The sequence below is a fragment of the Colletes latitarsis genome, chromosome 9 (genome assembly GCF_051014445.1).
Source record: "Colletes latitarsis isolate SP2378_abdomen chromosome 9, iyColLati1, whole genome shotgun sequence".
Taxonomy (NCBI): Eukaryota; Metazoa; Arthropoda; class Insecta; order Hymenoptera; family Colletidae; genus Colletes; species Colletes latitarsis.
In genome coordinates, this window is record NC_135142.1 from 31,284,047 (window position 1) to 31,300,072 (window position 16,026).

General features: G+C 42.4%; 1 protein-coding gene across 2 annotated transcripts in view; it reads left to right on the plus strand.

Moving 5' to 3' along the window:
- The first annotated feature begins 11 nt into the window (after nt 1-11).
- Nucleotides 12-16,026, plus strand: part of Jupiter (microtubule-associated protein Jupiter) — a 70,098-nt gene continuing 54,083 nt past the window's right edge. Inside the window, exon 1 of one of the 2 annotated variants that reach the window (XM_076773704.1) lies at nt 12-210. In XM_076773704.1, coding sequence (XP_076629819.1) covers nt 155-210 — 56 coding nt within the window. In that variant the 5' untranslated portion in view covers nt 12-154. Of the gene's footprint in view, nt 211-3,159; nt 3,728-16,026 lie in introns of those variants that run through there. The other variant, XM_076773705.1, reaches the window with a different exon arrangement.

Genomic DNA, 16,026 nt, shown 5'->3' on the forward strand with positions numbered 1-16,026 from the left:
AAAACTTATGGCACTGACTACCAATCCCGTCTCACAACCCTATTTGATTTCGTTCGGCAGAAGAAAGAGTCGTGTTTGGGTCTCGTGTGCCGCAAAATCTGTGTGACGGTTACCGCAAAAATATTCATCTCTTGTTTTCAAACTTTGCAAGAAGATGACGTCTACAGGAACTTTCCAGGGATTTGTCGACGACAAGAAGAAATCCAGCAAGTAAGTGACAGATTTATATTTATGATATATTATTTGCACAAATATCGTACAGGAGTTATGTTTCCTTTGTATCGACGGTGCATCGTTTATTTATTTTACGTTGTCAAAGAAAAGATAAAATAGATAAAGTCGTCATTTAGGAATGGAGAATATTTCTACCGTTGATAATTATTATCGAAAATGTCGATGAAAAATTCAATCATTTCTATATACGAGTTTTATTATTCGATGTATATTAATATTTTTGTAATTTGTATATTTGGAAAAATTATTTCTACAGATAATACATATGAGAGATAATTATTTGCAGTAATAGCAACGGAAATAAACGAATGGCGTCTTATTGGTTGCTGACTTTTTTGTTATGCACGGTGCGTCAGTTTGAACCGGTCATAACCGGACAATCCTTCATCCTTTTTTGTACTAGCAGTTTTGGCAAATCCTGAAAATTAAAACGATTTAATATGATTATGTATAATATAATGCAACAAATATTTTGTTCTTTCGTGTTGATACGAATATTAAAAAAAAAAATGCTGTATTTGCATTATCATTTAGATAAGTATAATCATGTTATGGAGGTTAAGTCTGTATTGTTCGTGGAGTGTCACTTTCATTTTTAATATTATAATAATTCTAATGTATGTCAGTATTTTCATGTATTGTTGTCACTAATGCAATGTAAATCTCACTATTTGTAAAGTAAGTTTCATGTTTAGTGAATTTTTGTTTATCAGTATACGATATAATATATATCGTTTAAATGTATCATTTTTTCAACTTTTTAGAAACAAATGTTATGTATGGAGGTTTCCATTCAAGCATTCATAAACACAATATTAAACAATGTGACTGTTGCATCTAGTAAGTGTAGAGTCGATAACGTCTTATGCAGTCGTAAGTGCGAAGGCATGGCAATAGATTGCGTTCGTTGTACTCTTTCCGATTCGGTTTTTGAAAACATTTATATACGATAAAAATACTGCTTTCTTATAATGTACATGTTTGTCCATAGTAAATACTAAATTAATGAGAATTCTGTAAATTAATTTAAATACACCTGTTCAAATTAGATATTTCAATAACAATAATACGTAATTATTACAATATATTTAATTGACTGATATTTCTAATACGATACAAAAAATAACAGTATAAAATAAAAAAATCCTGCAGATTTGTTTTGCCACTGCAGGAACAAGTAATTCTAAACTACATAATATACAATTTTAATTCTATTCAATATATACAAACTACAAGCATCATAATTAAGAAAGCAGTATCGTTTACATAATCCTTTCCTACTTTGTAAGGTCTTGGTGAGTGAATTTACCTCGGTAAGTGTCATATTACAGTCCGTCGTTTCAGAGAAAAAAATTCGCGGTTTACCGCGTAACGGCTAAACATTGCAACGCATGTTTCTAATAAACGAGTTTCTAATAACGAACATAAAGAAAAATAAGCATTGCATTTCTGACGATGCATTTGTTATTTTTATACCAATGCAAAATGTTTAGTTTCTATGGTACAAAACATAAATACGTTAAAATTACAGGATGTCCGGTTATGATAAGTGAAAATAATAGACAGGTTGATTCTTTCTCCATTTTACATGCCGAAAGAATGCATCATTTCTTTCAAATTTACTCTTCCAGAATACATTTGTGCACGACATGAGAATCCTTTGTTAATAGTATCTTTCTTCTGACCATAAATGTTTTCTCCGGAATGCGAATGCGAATAATACGTATGCTTCTGAGACCGAGTCATGCTGCTGTTACAGGCTGACTCACCCGACGTCCTGTAGTTCCTAGCGTGCCGCATAGAGGCGTGTACGTTTAGGTCCGAAGCTTCGTAATTGCATAGGTACGATGTTCTGCCCACCCTTTGTTCTCCCTCTTTCCGTCTCTCTAACGCTTTTACTTTTTTTCCATTTTTATATACCCCTCGCTGTTTTTTTGTTGTTTGGACACTGGTGTGTGACAGTAGAGGATTTCGAGAATCACATGGTCGTAGAAAATATTACTTTGCTTTGTTCGTTTCTGGCGCGATCAAACGCGTTGTAACAATCATGATTGTAATTATTGAAATCGTTCATATTCATGATGATAAATATTAATAATAATTTTATATTTATATGTATCGAACAAGACGATCATTGTTCAGCTTGGATAGAACGAGCAAAGGTATTGGATGTGAAACCACTTCGAATGAAAATTAAAATTAATTAACCGACAGGGTAGTTGCACTAAATGTTCGTCGTAACGAAAGATAGACACATAATGATTTCAAAATACATATAAATCGTAGTACTACTACCGTACCATCGTGTTCGCATTAATACTTTTAGGTAAGATTAGAACATACTATATTATTTGTATTACGATGATAAATGTGAGGTTAGAAAAATTGATCGAATTCGAACTAGAAATATTTTCTGTACATACACCTACAACTCGAAAAATCTGTTTCAACTTTCGTACGATAGGAGGGGTGTGTCAAGGGTTTACCCTAGTTTGTGGCGCTACGGAGCAGTCGGTGTGCAGGGTTCATGAGTGGTTGACAAAATGCAGGACCGCCTTTAGAAGTGTACTCTCGCGAATTGCATAAATGTCCCTATTTCATTCCCACTAAAGCAAAAAGTTTGTATTCTTGAAATAGTTCAAGTTTCAAACTCAAGTATTCTATTTCGTTTTCCCCCCGTTCGAACAATTTTTTATTACGTAGTATTTCTTAAGTTTCCCGTTATATTGAAAATCTAATTTGCTAGCATTCGCTCGAACTTCCGTAGTCTACGGTAGTACTTGAAATATTTCCGTTTCAATCTTTCCCGAGGCCGTTACGGTCAAGCGACGCAAGGTATTTCTGCTAGGAGCAAAATCTGTAAAGAGTGCGATACAAAAGATAAATATAACCACTGTCGCTGGCCAGACCGAAGGAGTAGCCAAAGGGAGTCGTCTCCGTAGATTGTATCCGTGACTGTGCTTAAGGATATGGCTCCTCGAGATAGGTTGTCTGCGCAGTCTCTCGTAGGCTGAATAAACCGGCTTAAGGCCCCGTGCACACGAGTGCGAGGATCATTCTCCCTACGCAAGTTTGCACCGCGCGACGTAGTCGATCTCAACCGTCAGTGGATTTCGCGTTTGTACGGAACACGGCACGCCGCTTCCTATCGAGTTTCTCGGCTTTTTAGAGGTGGCGCCTCCTTCTCGTGTAACGTGCGTTAGGCTCCCTTCGCGATTCTATCGCCGTCTCTGTCTACCTCGATCAGTGGTGCGCGTATTCGACGAAGTAAGAAACGGAAGGAGTAACACAAGCGGCCGCGACCCAGCCTGGACTGACCCACGTCGCAGACCGCTCGAACGCGCATAACCGGCACGAATTGTCGTCGCGACGTCGAAACTCTTGTGGTCGTGCAATTCACAGTCGTCAGGAGAGGCAAAAGGAGTCTTTTTCGCTCGTGAATCGAAGGAAAAATGTGGGCCGGGCAGGACGATACGCAACGATTCAAAACCAGGTTCGTGCTAGCAATATATTTTCCGTAAATCTTGTTTCTCGAATTTTTCGTCGATCGACGATTCCGTACCGTGGCCACCCTTCTTTTTTTGTCCGTTGTTTTGACCGACTGCTTATAACCTCGAAATGCCTTTCTCCTCGAGCTCGCGCGATTCAGCTACAAGTTCGATGACCTGCTCTCTATCGATGGATCAGAATTGCAGTTCCGTAAATGCGATAAAGTCATTAGGGCCCGTGGATCGATGTGTGTGCGACTTTGTGCAACTCGGTCGCGATTCAACGTCTGGCGCGTTCCTTGTCCCGCCTGTTGCTCTCACGCATGCTCTCTATTTTACCGATCGAGTGCTCGGGCTCGCTCCATGGAATTTCGGAGTTTATTTTTACAATTGAATCTACGCGATAGCCTAAGTATTCGTTAAAATATTGCACCGAGCATCTCATGTCATGTTTCACGAACAAACGACAAATAATTCCGTTTGCGATTTTCTTCGACATATGCTTCGAAAGATACGAGAAAAAAGTATTTCTTAATCGTGCCAACGAACACGATAACGATGTAATTGCTACGATTTAAGTTTGATAAGCGGGTACGCGATAACGTAAACTGACGTATTGCGTCTGTCACGATTATAAAAATATGTTTTGAAGCTACGAAATTTCATGGACGACCCTCGCACCGATAAGAATTTTAACGACGTCTCGACGGATTAATCGGAATCGTTCTTGCGGAAGCGTCCCCCAGCAACATACAAAATCGTGGCAAATGAGATTTCCTGACGGGACAAATTTTGATGTTAATCGCCGGCGATTAACAGTCTCAAGGAGAACGAGAATCAAGATACGGCGGGGTCGGGCCCCCTCAGTCCAGTTTCTATTTTTGCGAGGTAATCATCAAAGAACAAGAACGTAGACGCGCCATTTTCAGACAGCCACGAAACTACACAAAGGTTAATGCCAGTGTAACGACAGCAACGAATGACCGGGCATACACGGTCGTGTTTCTTTTCTATCGTCTCGGTTCGTTCACAAGTTCGCGAGTCACGCTACAATTTGGCTACGGGATTGCAAATTCACGCTACGAAATCCGAATTCTTCTTTGTGCTATTCTACGAGAACAGAATAAATAAAGTAAGAAGTAACTGATACCATGATGATGGACGCAGCGTTCGGAGGTCGAACCGAACGGCGGAATCGGTGAATCATTCCTGTCGATAAGGAAGTTAAATACGATAACGCGTACAAATGTTGGTGCTGTTGGGAATGTCATTTATTCAGAGCGCATAAGCTTCTTTACACAAAAGTTAATGTGTTTCGGGAAATTCTTTATTACCCTACACGGTCGATGATTCACTATTAACGACGTAAGGTGCGTGGGAGAGGGGGGGGGGGGGTATAGGTTGTATATGGAAACTTGTAGTGATTGGTCACTCGTGGTATTCAGTAATGACTGTACTTGGGGTCTTTATGCAAAATTAATATGCTATAATATGTAAAATATAGAATCCAGTTATAAAATATACAGGGTGTTCGGCCACCCCTGGGAAAATTTTTAATGGAAGATTCTAGAGGCCAAAATAAGACGAAAATCAAGAATATCAATTTGTTGATTGAGGCTTCGTTAAAAAGTTATTAAAAAATTACATTTACATTATAATAACTATAATTTTTGTTATAGAGATTAATTGATATGCTGAAAATGTTCTTTCGATATCATAGGACAGGTAATTGGCGCTTTTCTGAAAATATAAAAATATAAATTTGCATAAACGTCCGCAGTCTAGTAACGACGCACCACGCTCGCATACACAATCGATTTCCCATTTAGTGTAATGTAAATTTGCCCTTTTATAGAATTGTTTCTTTTTTAAAAGGGGTGGGGCACTAGACTGGTGCTTCGAGGCTGCGCCTTCGTTAAGGACGTTTCTGAATACGAACGGTATACGCGCGTACCTTGGGGATAATGATACTGTTTGGAATCGATATTAATTGAGCCGTATTGTTCCCAACGTCGGGCATGGGCGTCGAGAGCTGTTTCTGTTAGTCTTTTCTACGTTCATTTGATTATATTAATACAATCGATTCGCGTTTTCGTTATACAAAACGGCACAGAGAGGCGAGCCAACTGTGACACGGTTCACTTTGTCGTGTGGGTAGAACTCGTTTTTAAACAAGACCTGGTACCGAGCATTCATGTGACCGGATTTCACTGAATATCATATCGAACATTCGTGAACACACTTTGTAGTCGACCGTGGTACACGTGTCAGGACAGTTCCATATGGGTTTGATCTCGTAAGTCGAAGGAACTAATACGCTTTGACAGCCTTGACGATTGTTAGATAAATCTCCTATCGTATCGGGGTACCGAACACTTATTTACATAATCAAAATGCACAATTTTTGTACGCGTGCGTCGAGTTCCATGCGCATAGTGTTATTTCCAGTGTAGGATTTAATTGAAAATATAGAGGACGCGTTTCTTTTATCTTATATATCCTAATTTAGCGAAACACTGAAAGATGGCTAAATTTCGGGGCAAAGTCGTCTCAATTTATGGTAACTAATATTTTGTAAGCTAGTCGCTTAAAGTTTCACTTTAAAGAACGTGGTTGTTCGTCGTCAGCGTATACCGAAGTGGCGTCTCGAGCATGTTCCACGCCTTACGCGTTGCAATGTGGCTCGAGCCAACGATCCAAAGGAAATTCAATTCCCATAATAATCCCCCGTCTAATTTAGGGCATCGTATCTCGGAAAGAGACAACGAAACGCTTTCGTGTACGCATCGACGCGGCATCGGTGCTCGTTCCCTCATTACTGAGCCATCCGTGTCGGTCGATGCAACGGCGACCGTCTTATTTGCTCTGGCCACGAGTCGGACACTGACGTTGGTCGTTAAGTCCGTTAACGACGGGTCAGAGCCGCGTATACTGTCCATTTTGCTGCGTATCGGGCATCGACCCTCTTTCTCTCCGTCAGCAGTTTTTATTTTCTATGCCACGTTTTCCCCCGGTTTCCCTTCGTTCGTCCCCATCTAATTGTTGTCGATCTCTCGAGTAGAAGAAGAAGAAGAAGAAGCAGAAGGAGGCCCCTACTCGAGTCGCCTGAAAGCCACTCGAGATAATACGTCGAGTAGCCGTGCGTCGGTCGCGTGGGCGTTTTGCGCGACGATTGATTCTTCTCTCGTTGCTTTCTCGTCTCTGGTAGGCGCGAGCGGATTCCCCGACAAGATCGTCTTATCTGGTCGTTGGTCGACCCGTTAAAGGACACAAAGAGTCCGGCGTCAATCTTCCTCGGGACCAACCGACGTCCTCTCTTTTAACTCGTTTATCTCTGCGCTTGTCTACGATCGCTGCGCGCTCCGGACCAACGATAACCAAGCAATTCCGGGACGTAACTTGATAGATCACTTCTCCGGTCGTGTCCTGCGTTGTTAGATATTGTTTCTACGCTTGTACGAATTAGTTACATTCCTTTCTATCCGCTGGGCAACCTCCAAACATTCTTCCATGAGATCCACTCTAAGACAATGGTAATAGTGCTTTCCAAACATTTTAGAACCTCGCACTCTTCTTGAGTCACACTGCCCCTTGACCATCGTCCCTACCTCTACCTATCTCCAGCAATAGTATACCATGTATAAAAGCTTGCAATATCGAAGAATGGTCAGACAGAGTCAGATATTTAGTTGATCTAATACAAGTTGTACGAGCTTCTTAAGAAAATAAAGTGTTGTCGATTCTAGTGGTATCCAACAATCCAATGCCAATACCAATACTAATACCAATCGTTGAGACGGTTACACAGAGACCCTTTGGCACGCATAAACGTCGTTACGCTACCCAGCACACAGGATATGTTAAAATGTTCACGCATTCGTACCGATGAATGAAAACTATTTCCATTGATTTCCATCGTTTTTACTCCGCCGGGCGTTCTTATTCCGCGTGTTCCCAGGGCGTGTCGCGTTTCATTCGATACACCGAAACACGGGCTGCTACGCGACGCGCAAAATGCAACACACAGATCGTGCGTGTGCGTCCCGTCGTCGGTGTCCTGTTGCAGTGGGAACGTCGCTTTTCTCTTGCGACTCGTTTGACCGATCCTCTCTTGTGCATTCTCGTATTCCATTCTCATTCGACCGGTTTTAAAAGTCCTCCGGAGGGACGTCGAGTGCGCTACGAATTGCGCCTAACTTTTTCGGCGCCTGTGCGCCACATTGTGTGCATGTATATCCCCGACACTCGACTCCTTTCAACGTTTTGCACGTTCCCGAGGACAAGTATCACTCGCGTGCACCGGTGATTGCTCGAACGTTTCAAGGTTGCTTTTTAATTTTACAGGAGAATCGTGTTTGGTGTCCCAACGGGACCCAAGAAATAAGTCAACTCGGAGTTTTTCGAAATTTTAATAGTTCAATGATGCTTTGTTTCAAAGTAATTTGTAATTCGTTAAAATATTATTGAAAACGGTCGATAATCGTCGCCACTCGAAAGTCGATTAATCGAAGGTTTCAACGAGTCTCGAGTCGATGGTCGTCGCGACATTTTCGATGACAAATACAATCGGGCACTCGAACTGGTACGATGGGGTTTTCGCACGCCCTAACCCTGTTTTTTTTTGTCCACAAACATCTGTCACTGTTCTAAATATAACACGAGGCGAATAGAACACGTAAAATAATAGAGCCACGGTATTATTTAGAAATTATTTTCGGAAAAATGTAATTGCTGGGGCGTTGACGTGCCCCACGATACCGATTAAGGGTTGATCGGTAAAATATTTACCGAAAGATGAATCACCCGTAGATTAGGGTGGGTACATTACAGTATTGTATGGAGGAGGAATGGTCAGTCAGGTGGGGGAGTTGAATATGCGTGGAAAGAATGGAAATGGGAACAATGGGAATGTAGAATGGAGAGAAGGTACGTACAATCGTTGGAAAATAAAGTGTAGAAAGTACCAATGTGAATAGTATTTCGAAAGATTGTTAACTGAAAAGTAGCAATAAATCTAACTGTGCGTCTAAAGAAAGGTCAGCTTTGAAATGAATTGCTGTTCGTATTGGGTCGTTCATTTTAGTCAGGCTTTTTCAGACTTACGACTAATAACCATATACGTAAAATAGTCTCGAAAGCCTTTTTTTTGGCTTTTCTCGCCAGTTTTTCCCCCATTGGAGTACTTGTTTCGCTTCTTGCATCAATTTGCGTTAGGTATACTTGCCACGGGACCACCCACATCACTGTTTACGTTTCTTCGGGCCGACTGGCCAGCGGCTGCGTGATTAAATACCCATTTGAACGTTCGACCGCGTATTCGTCCGAATATTTGCCCCTAATGAGCATTACACGAGGCCGTTTATATTTGTATTTTTAGTCGAAACAGAGAGATAAGTGGTGCATCGCAACGATGTTTTTCTCCCAAAGTAGAGATACGTTTATAATCGTATCGTTATCGGAACGTTGAAAGAATCTTGCACAATAGGTTCATGTCGATTCCACGTGACGTTATTTTTCGCGATGAATACGAGCGGTTAAGCCGCGAGCAGGCAAAACGTAACGGACACAAAGATACGCGGCGATGTACAAGCAAACTTCTGCCGCGAACAACGCGAATATCAAACGGTACGTTTCATGGATCGAGGTTTATTGCGGTCGAACAAAAGAGAAACGGTACGATGGAAACGAGGAGCGAGGGATAACCGAGCAACGTTAATGACACCTGTCGTTAACGCATAATGAAAACGCAAAAGTCGCAGAGATTCGACGCGTCGGAAGGCTAATGCAATTTCTATTTACCCTTGGCCTCGTTTTTCTACAGTTTGAAGGAATTTTAATCATTGCTGGATTACAGTTCGTAACAGTATCCTGTTATTTTTTTTTTTTTTTAAGTCGAGGATCATTATTCTTTCGTGGGAAAGTAGAGCCGTGTAGCGCGTTTCTTTGAGAATGGTAACTTGGAAATATTATCCTTTTGAAACGCACAAGGAGCGCTAAAAAAAAAAGAAAAATACGCGTCTCTCATCTTTGGCCACCTTTGGTAGGAGCCTCTGGCAAGGCTTCGATTTATAAAAGTCTGTGAAACGGGGGCACTTTGCGAATGTTCCTCGTTAGATAAGGGATTCAAACCGTCTTCCTCGTGGCGCGTAGGAGAGTACAAAGCGTTTTCCCCTATCGTTTTCGTCCAGAACGATACTAGTAAACATTCCCTCCGTCGTGAGAGGTTGAATGGTCGTTTCGCGGCGAGACGCACGCGAGGGAAACTATTTGTTCCGAGAAGTTTACGGTTGATTGTACGATTACGTGCTAACATGCATGCTACGTGGTCCTTCAGATGGAATATTAAATCCTGGCTTGGCGGATTTGCATGCGCGTACGCTCTTTCCATCGGCGCGAAACCGCTCCTGTTCTCATGCGTCCCGACGTTATTAGAGAATTCGTTCACGAGCAGGTACTTGGCAGCGGTAACAGCGTGTCGAATTGAATGCAATTACGGCTGATAAGCGGCTACAATGTCCACGCAAATAGACACTGATTGCTATTGTTCACGGCAACACGATCGCATTTATTTATACAGGTCTTTCTCTGCTTAAACGCTATGAGACCAGGCCCAACCGTTGCGCCACCGACACTCGAAACTACATAAATTGCGCTAGCTAACGTCCCATTACATTATACGGTACGAGAAAGAAAGTTTAATTCGAAGCAGGATGCTCCTTGTCGATTTGCTCGTAGTTCTGAACCCATTATGGAAGTACTTATCGTCTTTGAGACACGCGAAGAGACGAGGTTTTTCGTTTAATGGACCTTGTGGCAGGGACGAAGAAGATGGATGGGCCAGGGTACCTGGACTACATACGCTAATAGATCTTTCGAGCGGGTTCGAAAGTCCAGTTTTGGATTGTTGGAACAATAAGTAATGGGACCATTCGGTGTTTCTCGATCTTTCGAATAGGAGATTCCACGAGGAGTCAATTTTATTTCGAACGAGGATAGGTATCGCCTACGATTTTATATTACGCCTTATGGATTTTCGTGGCCCAAGAGAAACTTTTTACTGTATTAGTATTGATGGGCAGACAGCTGTAGTGTGCGCGTAAATACGTGTGAGTTGACTATGGGGAAGGGATTGAAATTCATTTCTAAATCTGTTGGTAACGTTGCGAGTGATTCGAAAATGGTAATGGGGTTTCGAGACCCTAGAAAAATGGGCCGAAAAAATACATTGGGTGAAAGATCTACTTGTATATCTTGTTTGCGATTATGTATGGATCGCCGATACTACGTGGGTCGGTCAATAAGCAAGTTACCTACCCATGGTAACTTCTCTGTTTTAAAAGAGACGCGCGACTCCCACTTGGTGGCTGCATTGCTGTTGGTGCATACAGTCAGCCGAATTCCATCGGTTAATAGAATTATTATAGTATCATTAAATACTTGTTTTCACAAAATTATTCCCTGCGTAACGTAATTCACGGTCATTAGAAATAGATTCTCGGTATTTTAATTCCCTCGTTTCAGCGCCGAGAATTTTTGTTGATTTCATTAGCGGGGCCGCTCCTCCGTTGGAAATACGCCCGGTAGAAAGTACCGAGGAAAGAAAGCGCGCCATGTTTCTCGTTTCCTCGCGACTCCGACACTTTTCCTCGCGGCAACAGAACAGTCTTGCCGGGAACGATCGTGGAAAAAAAACGTTTCGGAATTACGTTAATTCGCCGCTGCCATTCGAGTCGTTAATAGATCTACCTTTCTCGAAAAACTTTGGTACGTTTCTTGTCGATCATCGCGTTCTCGCGCTCTTCGCGCAAAACCTGATGCATCTTGATTGCAGCGGGGCAAAACTTTCAGCCGGATGCCGGTGTTCCGCAGGCGAGCCTTTTCTTGCCTCGTTGCCTTGTCGTTGATTTATTTTCTAGAGATCTCCGAACCACCGTCGCTTCCGACCCGCGAAATTAGAGGAAAATATTACTGATCGACTTCCACGAGTCGCCGTAAACCAGCATCTTCGGTTTATTACGATACCCGAGGTTTTACGGTGGTCATTACCGGAATACGATTACGTCCCGTCGTGTTTTGTACTATCAATTTCGACGATGCCCGCCTCGATCGCGACCCCGTTGTCTGGTAACTTCGTTTCAAGTTCCTGGCTATCGAAACGTTCGTTTTCGACATCCTCGATCTCGCCTTAATTATTCGTCGATCACGGACGACAAACTCGTATCAGAGATCGTAACAGCGTACGAGGCCTTGATTGACTGATTTTCAGTCCCGATAACCGAGAATTTATCTATTAGTGGCAAGTATTTAATAATATACCGTGTATACTATACGAGATATCGAGCGTACGGTAGATCGCTCGTTGCGCGCTTACATCTGTCGAACAAGCTATTTGGAATCGCTGTTCGCATAATAATAGTGATCGCTCGAAGTCGCTTAATTATTTTAGATTCGTGTTCGGCAAATTACTCGAAAAATCAATCGAACGCTACGTAATCGAGCTACGTTTAGTTACGGTGCGATGCATTCTGATGGCAGGCGTTTCCTGCTCTGCAGATGTTTAACTCTCGTTAAATATTATTCTTGCAATATATCGATCAATTTAAATTTTCGTTTTAGACGATTCCACGTTGATTCGCGGCTTAAAAATAAAAATTACCTTTCGTAGGGGAGACCGGAGTTCGTACAAAAATTTTTATTCCAAGTGTAGTACTTTTTGAGTTACTGCGTTCCAAAGTCAAAGTGTTACTATTGACCTCGGTCTACCATGTTGGTAACTTTCACGTCTAATTATTTCGAATGCATGCACAACAAATAGCTCGAAAAATCGATGGAATACGCGTCGTTATCGAGGTACATTCGGTTACGGTGTAGTGGACGTCGATGGGAGGCGTTTCCTGTTCTGCAGGCCTCAAATATCAACGTAGCTCCGTTCCTTTTCTCCGTCGGATTCCTAGAGCACCGCGTATTTATCGTTACGAGCATTACGACCGTGCCGATTGTCGGAAGATAAAGCCGGGACCACACAGAATACGAGTGCCAGGTATTTTCCGATCCAACGTGCGCTGCAAAACATCACGTTAATGTTCAGCAGAACGACCGTAGGGATTACGGTTCGCGGATCTTAGCGGTGGAACTGAGCTCTCGCGGTCGGGCACACCACGTGTCCGTGAACACGATCGGGGACATTAACTGTTCGTAAACGTCTAGTCGAGAGCGCGTCTTAAATTTTCACCGTGGAAGTGGAACGAATCGAATGTCATTCCGAGAACCGGGCCCTGTCCGTTGCAATAATCGTAGAATATTATGGGTTTCTTGTTTCGATGATCGATCAGGTTCGCTGTCAGAACTGCCGCGCAACTTTATCGCGGCTGGAACGTTTCGCCCGTCGATCACGACGGAGGAATGTCAAGCGTGGCCCGAGTCCTCATTGATGATTTTCGTCGTTAACCGTTCTCGCTCCCAGTTGACGCGTCCAGTCTAAAACTCGTCGATTTTTCGTGTATTTTAAAACAAGGAATGCAATTTTACCCGTTATTTTCGCGTTTTTCTACGTTTCGGTGTCTTTTAGCTCTTTGCATTCTGGAACGACTTCGCGCCAATCGTTTTTGCAGCTCAGAGTCGTGCACGCCTACCTCGTCGATACAAAGTCTGATTAATTTCGTATACCCGTTTCTCAAAGAAGAGCCACTAATTTTTCATAGCTTTTTCTATAATACACGGGTAATATTTTAAAATATTTTAAATTATTTATTGGTTAAAGTCTCCGGAATAATGAGAAGCCCATACACGAATTGGTTAAGTGGAGGGACGAGTATTTTCGTTTATTTTTCTCGCTGGAAACCCCGATCTCACCGTTTCTTCCGAGCGAAAATTCTACGTTCGACACGAGGAACACGCCCCTCTATGTTTACCTTGGAATGTGCGATACACGGGATGAAAAAGGTATGACCGCTCGTTAGAGCAAGAACTATACAGAGACTCTCTTCGTTGAACTGCTAAACGAGGAAACTGTAGTTTTGGTTCGAGTATCTCGCACTGGGTAATCAGTGAATTAGCTCGTCCAGAGATCTCTCCGGCTGATCAAGACACGTAACCTAAATTCTTAAAGCATGCCGCCGCGCAAAAACCACGATCGCTTTCCTTTCTTTAATCGTTACAGTTAATTCGACCGCGATTGTATTTTTTTAAAATTCTTCTTCGCGCTCCAACGCCTCCATTTCCATCCGCCACCATTCAGTCTCCTACGATCTTGTTGTCACTCGTACATTCTTGTATCCTATATTTCACATTTTCAGTTCTGATCCTCGCGTCAGAATTTCTTTTTACCGTTTCAAAAACGGGAATAAACCGGTCTTCGGTATTACGAAATTATCCTAGTTTTCTCCATCATAGATAAATAAGAGTACAATGTTTTTTCAAACTGTAGCCGTTCAGTCATGCTTGACGGTGGAATATACGAGTTTCGAAATATGTAATTTGTTATTTTTGATTCTGGTTCGCTTTGCGTATAAGTTTTTTTTTTTACCATTTCAAAAACGGTTCTTGTATTACGAAATAATTCTAGTTCCCTCTGTTTCTGCAACTGTTTCTATTCTTCCTGCTGTTCTTTAGTGCCGCGAAATTTTGCGTTAATTGCACGCGAATCTTGTGCGCGCGTGCGCGAAAGAACATACGGAAGAAGAAGGATACGCGAGATAGGCCGGAATCATGCTCTGGCGTGCATGCCATTTTTCGCAGTTTCCTTGACCACGTTCCTGCCAGCTCTGCAGCACAGAATTATAATTCACGTTGGAAATTAAAGCGCGTGGAAATATTTACGGAACCCCCGTCCGTATATATTATAATTATTCTTTTAATCGAAGAAAAACATGGCCAGTCGTTTCTGCCTAGTTTTCTCTCGAACCTGACACACATTTCGACGTTAAAGGGAACGAATAACGCGGGCTTTTATATTCCTACGCAAACTACACGAAACAGTGACAAACGTGATATATTAGGTCATTGCGGAAGATATGGTCTGCTTCTCGAAACTTACAACGATTACAGTTTTATTGGAAACATTATTTATGGATCGAAATACGATCGAGCGGATTCAATTCGCTTCTACGATCATAAAGTAACCGTATTTATACGCTTTTATCGACGAAGTTTAGATTTTATCGATCGCTTCTTTGAGCCAGCTCTGGCTTTCTCAATAATAATTAATTTATTAGTATGCAAAGTGCTTAGGCGTAATGAACCGTTGACTCGGTTCAACTGTACCGCGATATTTAAAGCTACTTAAAATGTTTCAAAGTGTTTAAGTCTGTTGAAATATACCAGTTATGAAAGAAAAAAAAGTATTGGAAGGTAACCTATCGTACATAAAAATCGCCAACATATTACTAGAAACAAAAAAGCAAATGTGGTATTTCAAGATTAATCCTCCGCTATTCCCGCGTTTAACAGTTGGTACGATGTTATTTGGTTCTATATCGCCATCAAGTTTTCGCCATCTTTTTATTTAGTCGTCCGATCGACAAGTATATAAATTTACTTTCCATCGAGAAAACTTGTTTTTGTTATTAACGCGATAATCATTTACATCCACGCGCAGTTTACAACTTTTTTAAGCGTGAAACCCGGAACGCCGCACGGGAGATGGTTCCATCGATTGGCAACGTGTGAACAGGGGAAAAAGTCCTATCACCAAACCTATAAACGGTGCATAGATGGCCCCGCGCAGGTGTTATCGAGGCGTTTGTGCAAGCCGGCTTGTTTCCACGACCGGTCACTGAATAATCAATAAGGGGACACTATTCGTGCGGTCGAATTACAATAAATTATTATGTGTCCCAAGGTTCGCCTGACAAGCAAGGGGGGATACACATGAAATGCACCGCGCTGTGCACGCTTGCGATTATAGTACGCGCGCCGATCGTTTTCCAAGGATAGGATATTCGACGCGAAAGGCGGTTATCCCAGCGTCGCGACTCGATGCCAAATTGATATTGACCGTCGTCGTGTCGCCGCGTGCGTGCACACGCGTTTTCGCGTGGCCCGTGCGCACGCACGCGACATTCCGCGCGACGTTTCGTGCGTGTTCCGTCGTCAGAGCGCGCGACCGGTGCACTTGGCGCTCGCGTGTCTCGGGGTTCGTGCCGCTCGTTCCACCGGTCGTAATGCATTCGCGGTCTGGAGCTTCTAAAACCACGCTAACGCGGCGAATTATTGTTACACGGCTGACCCGCGTCCCGGACGACAAGAAAGACGAACGCGTGGATTCAACCTGGTTCCGGTTTTACCGACACGCGCGAGGTTCTCG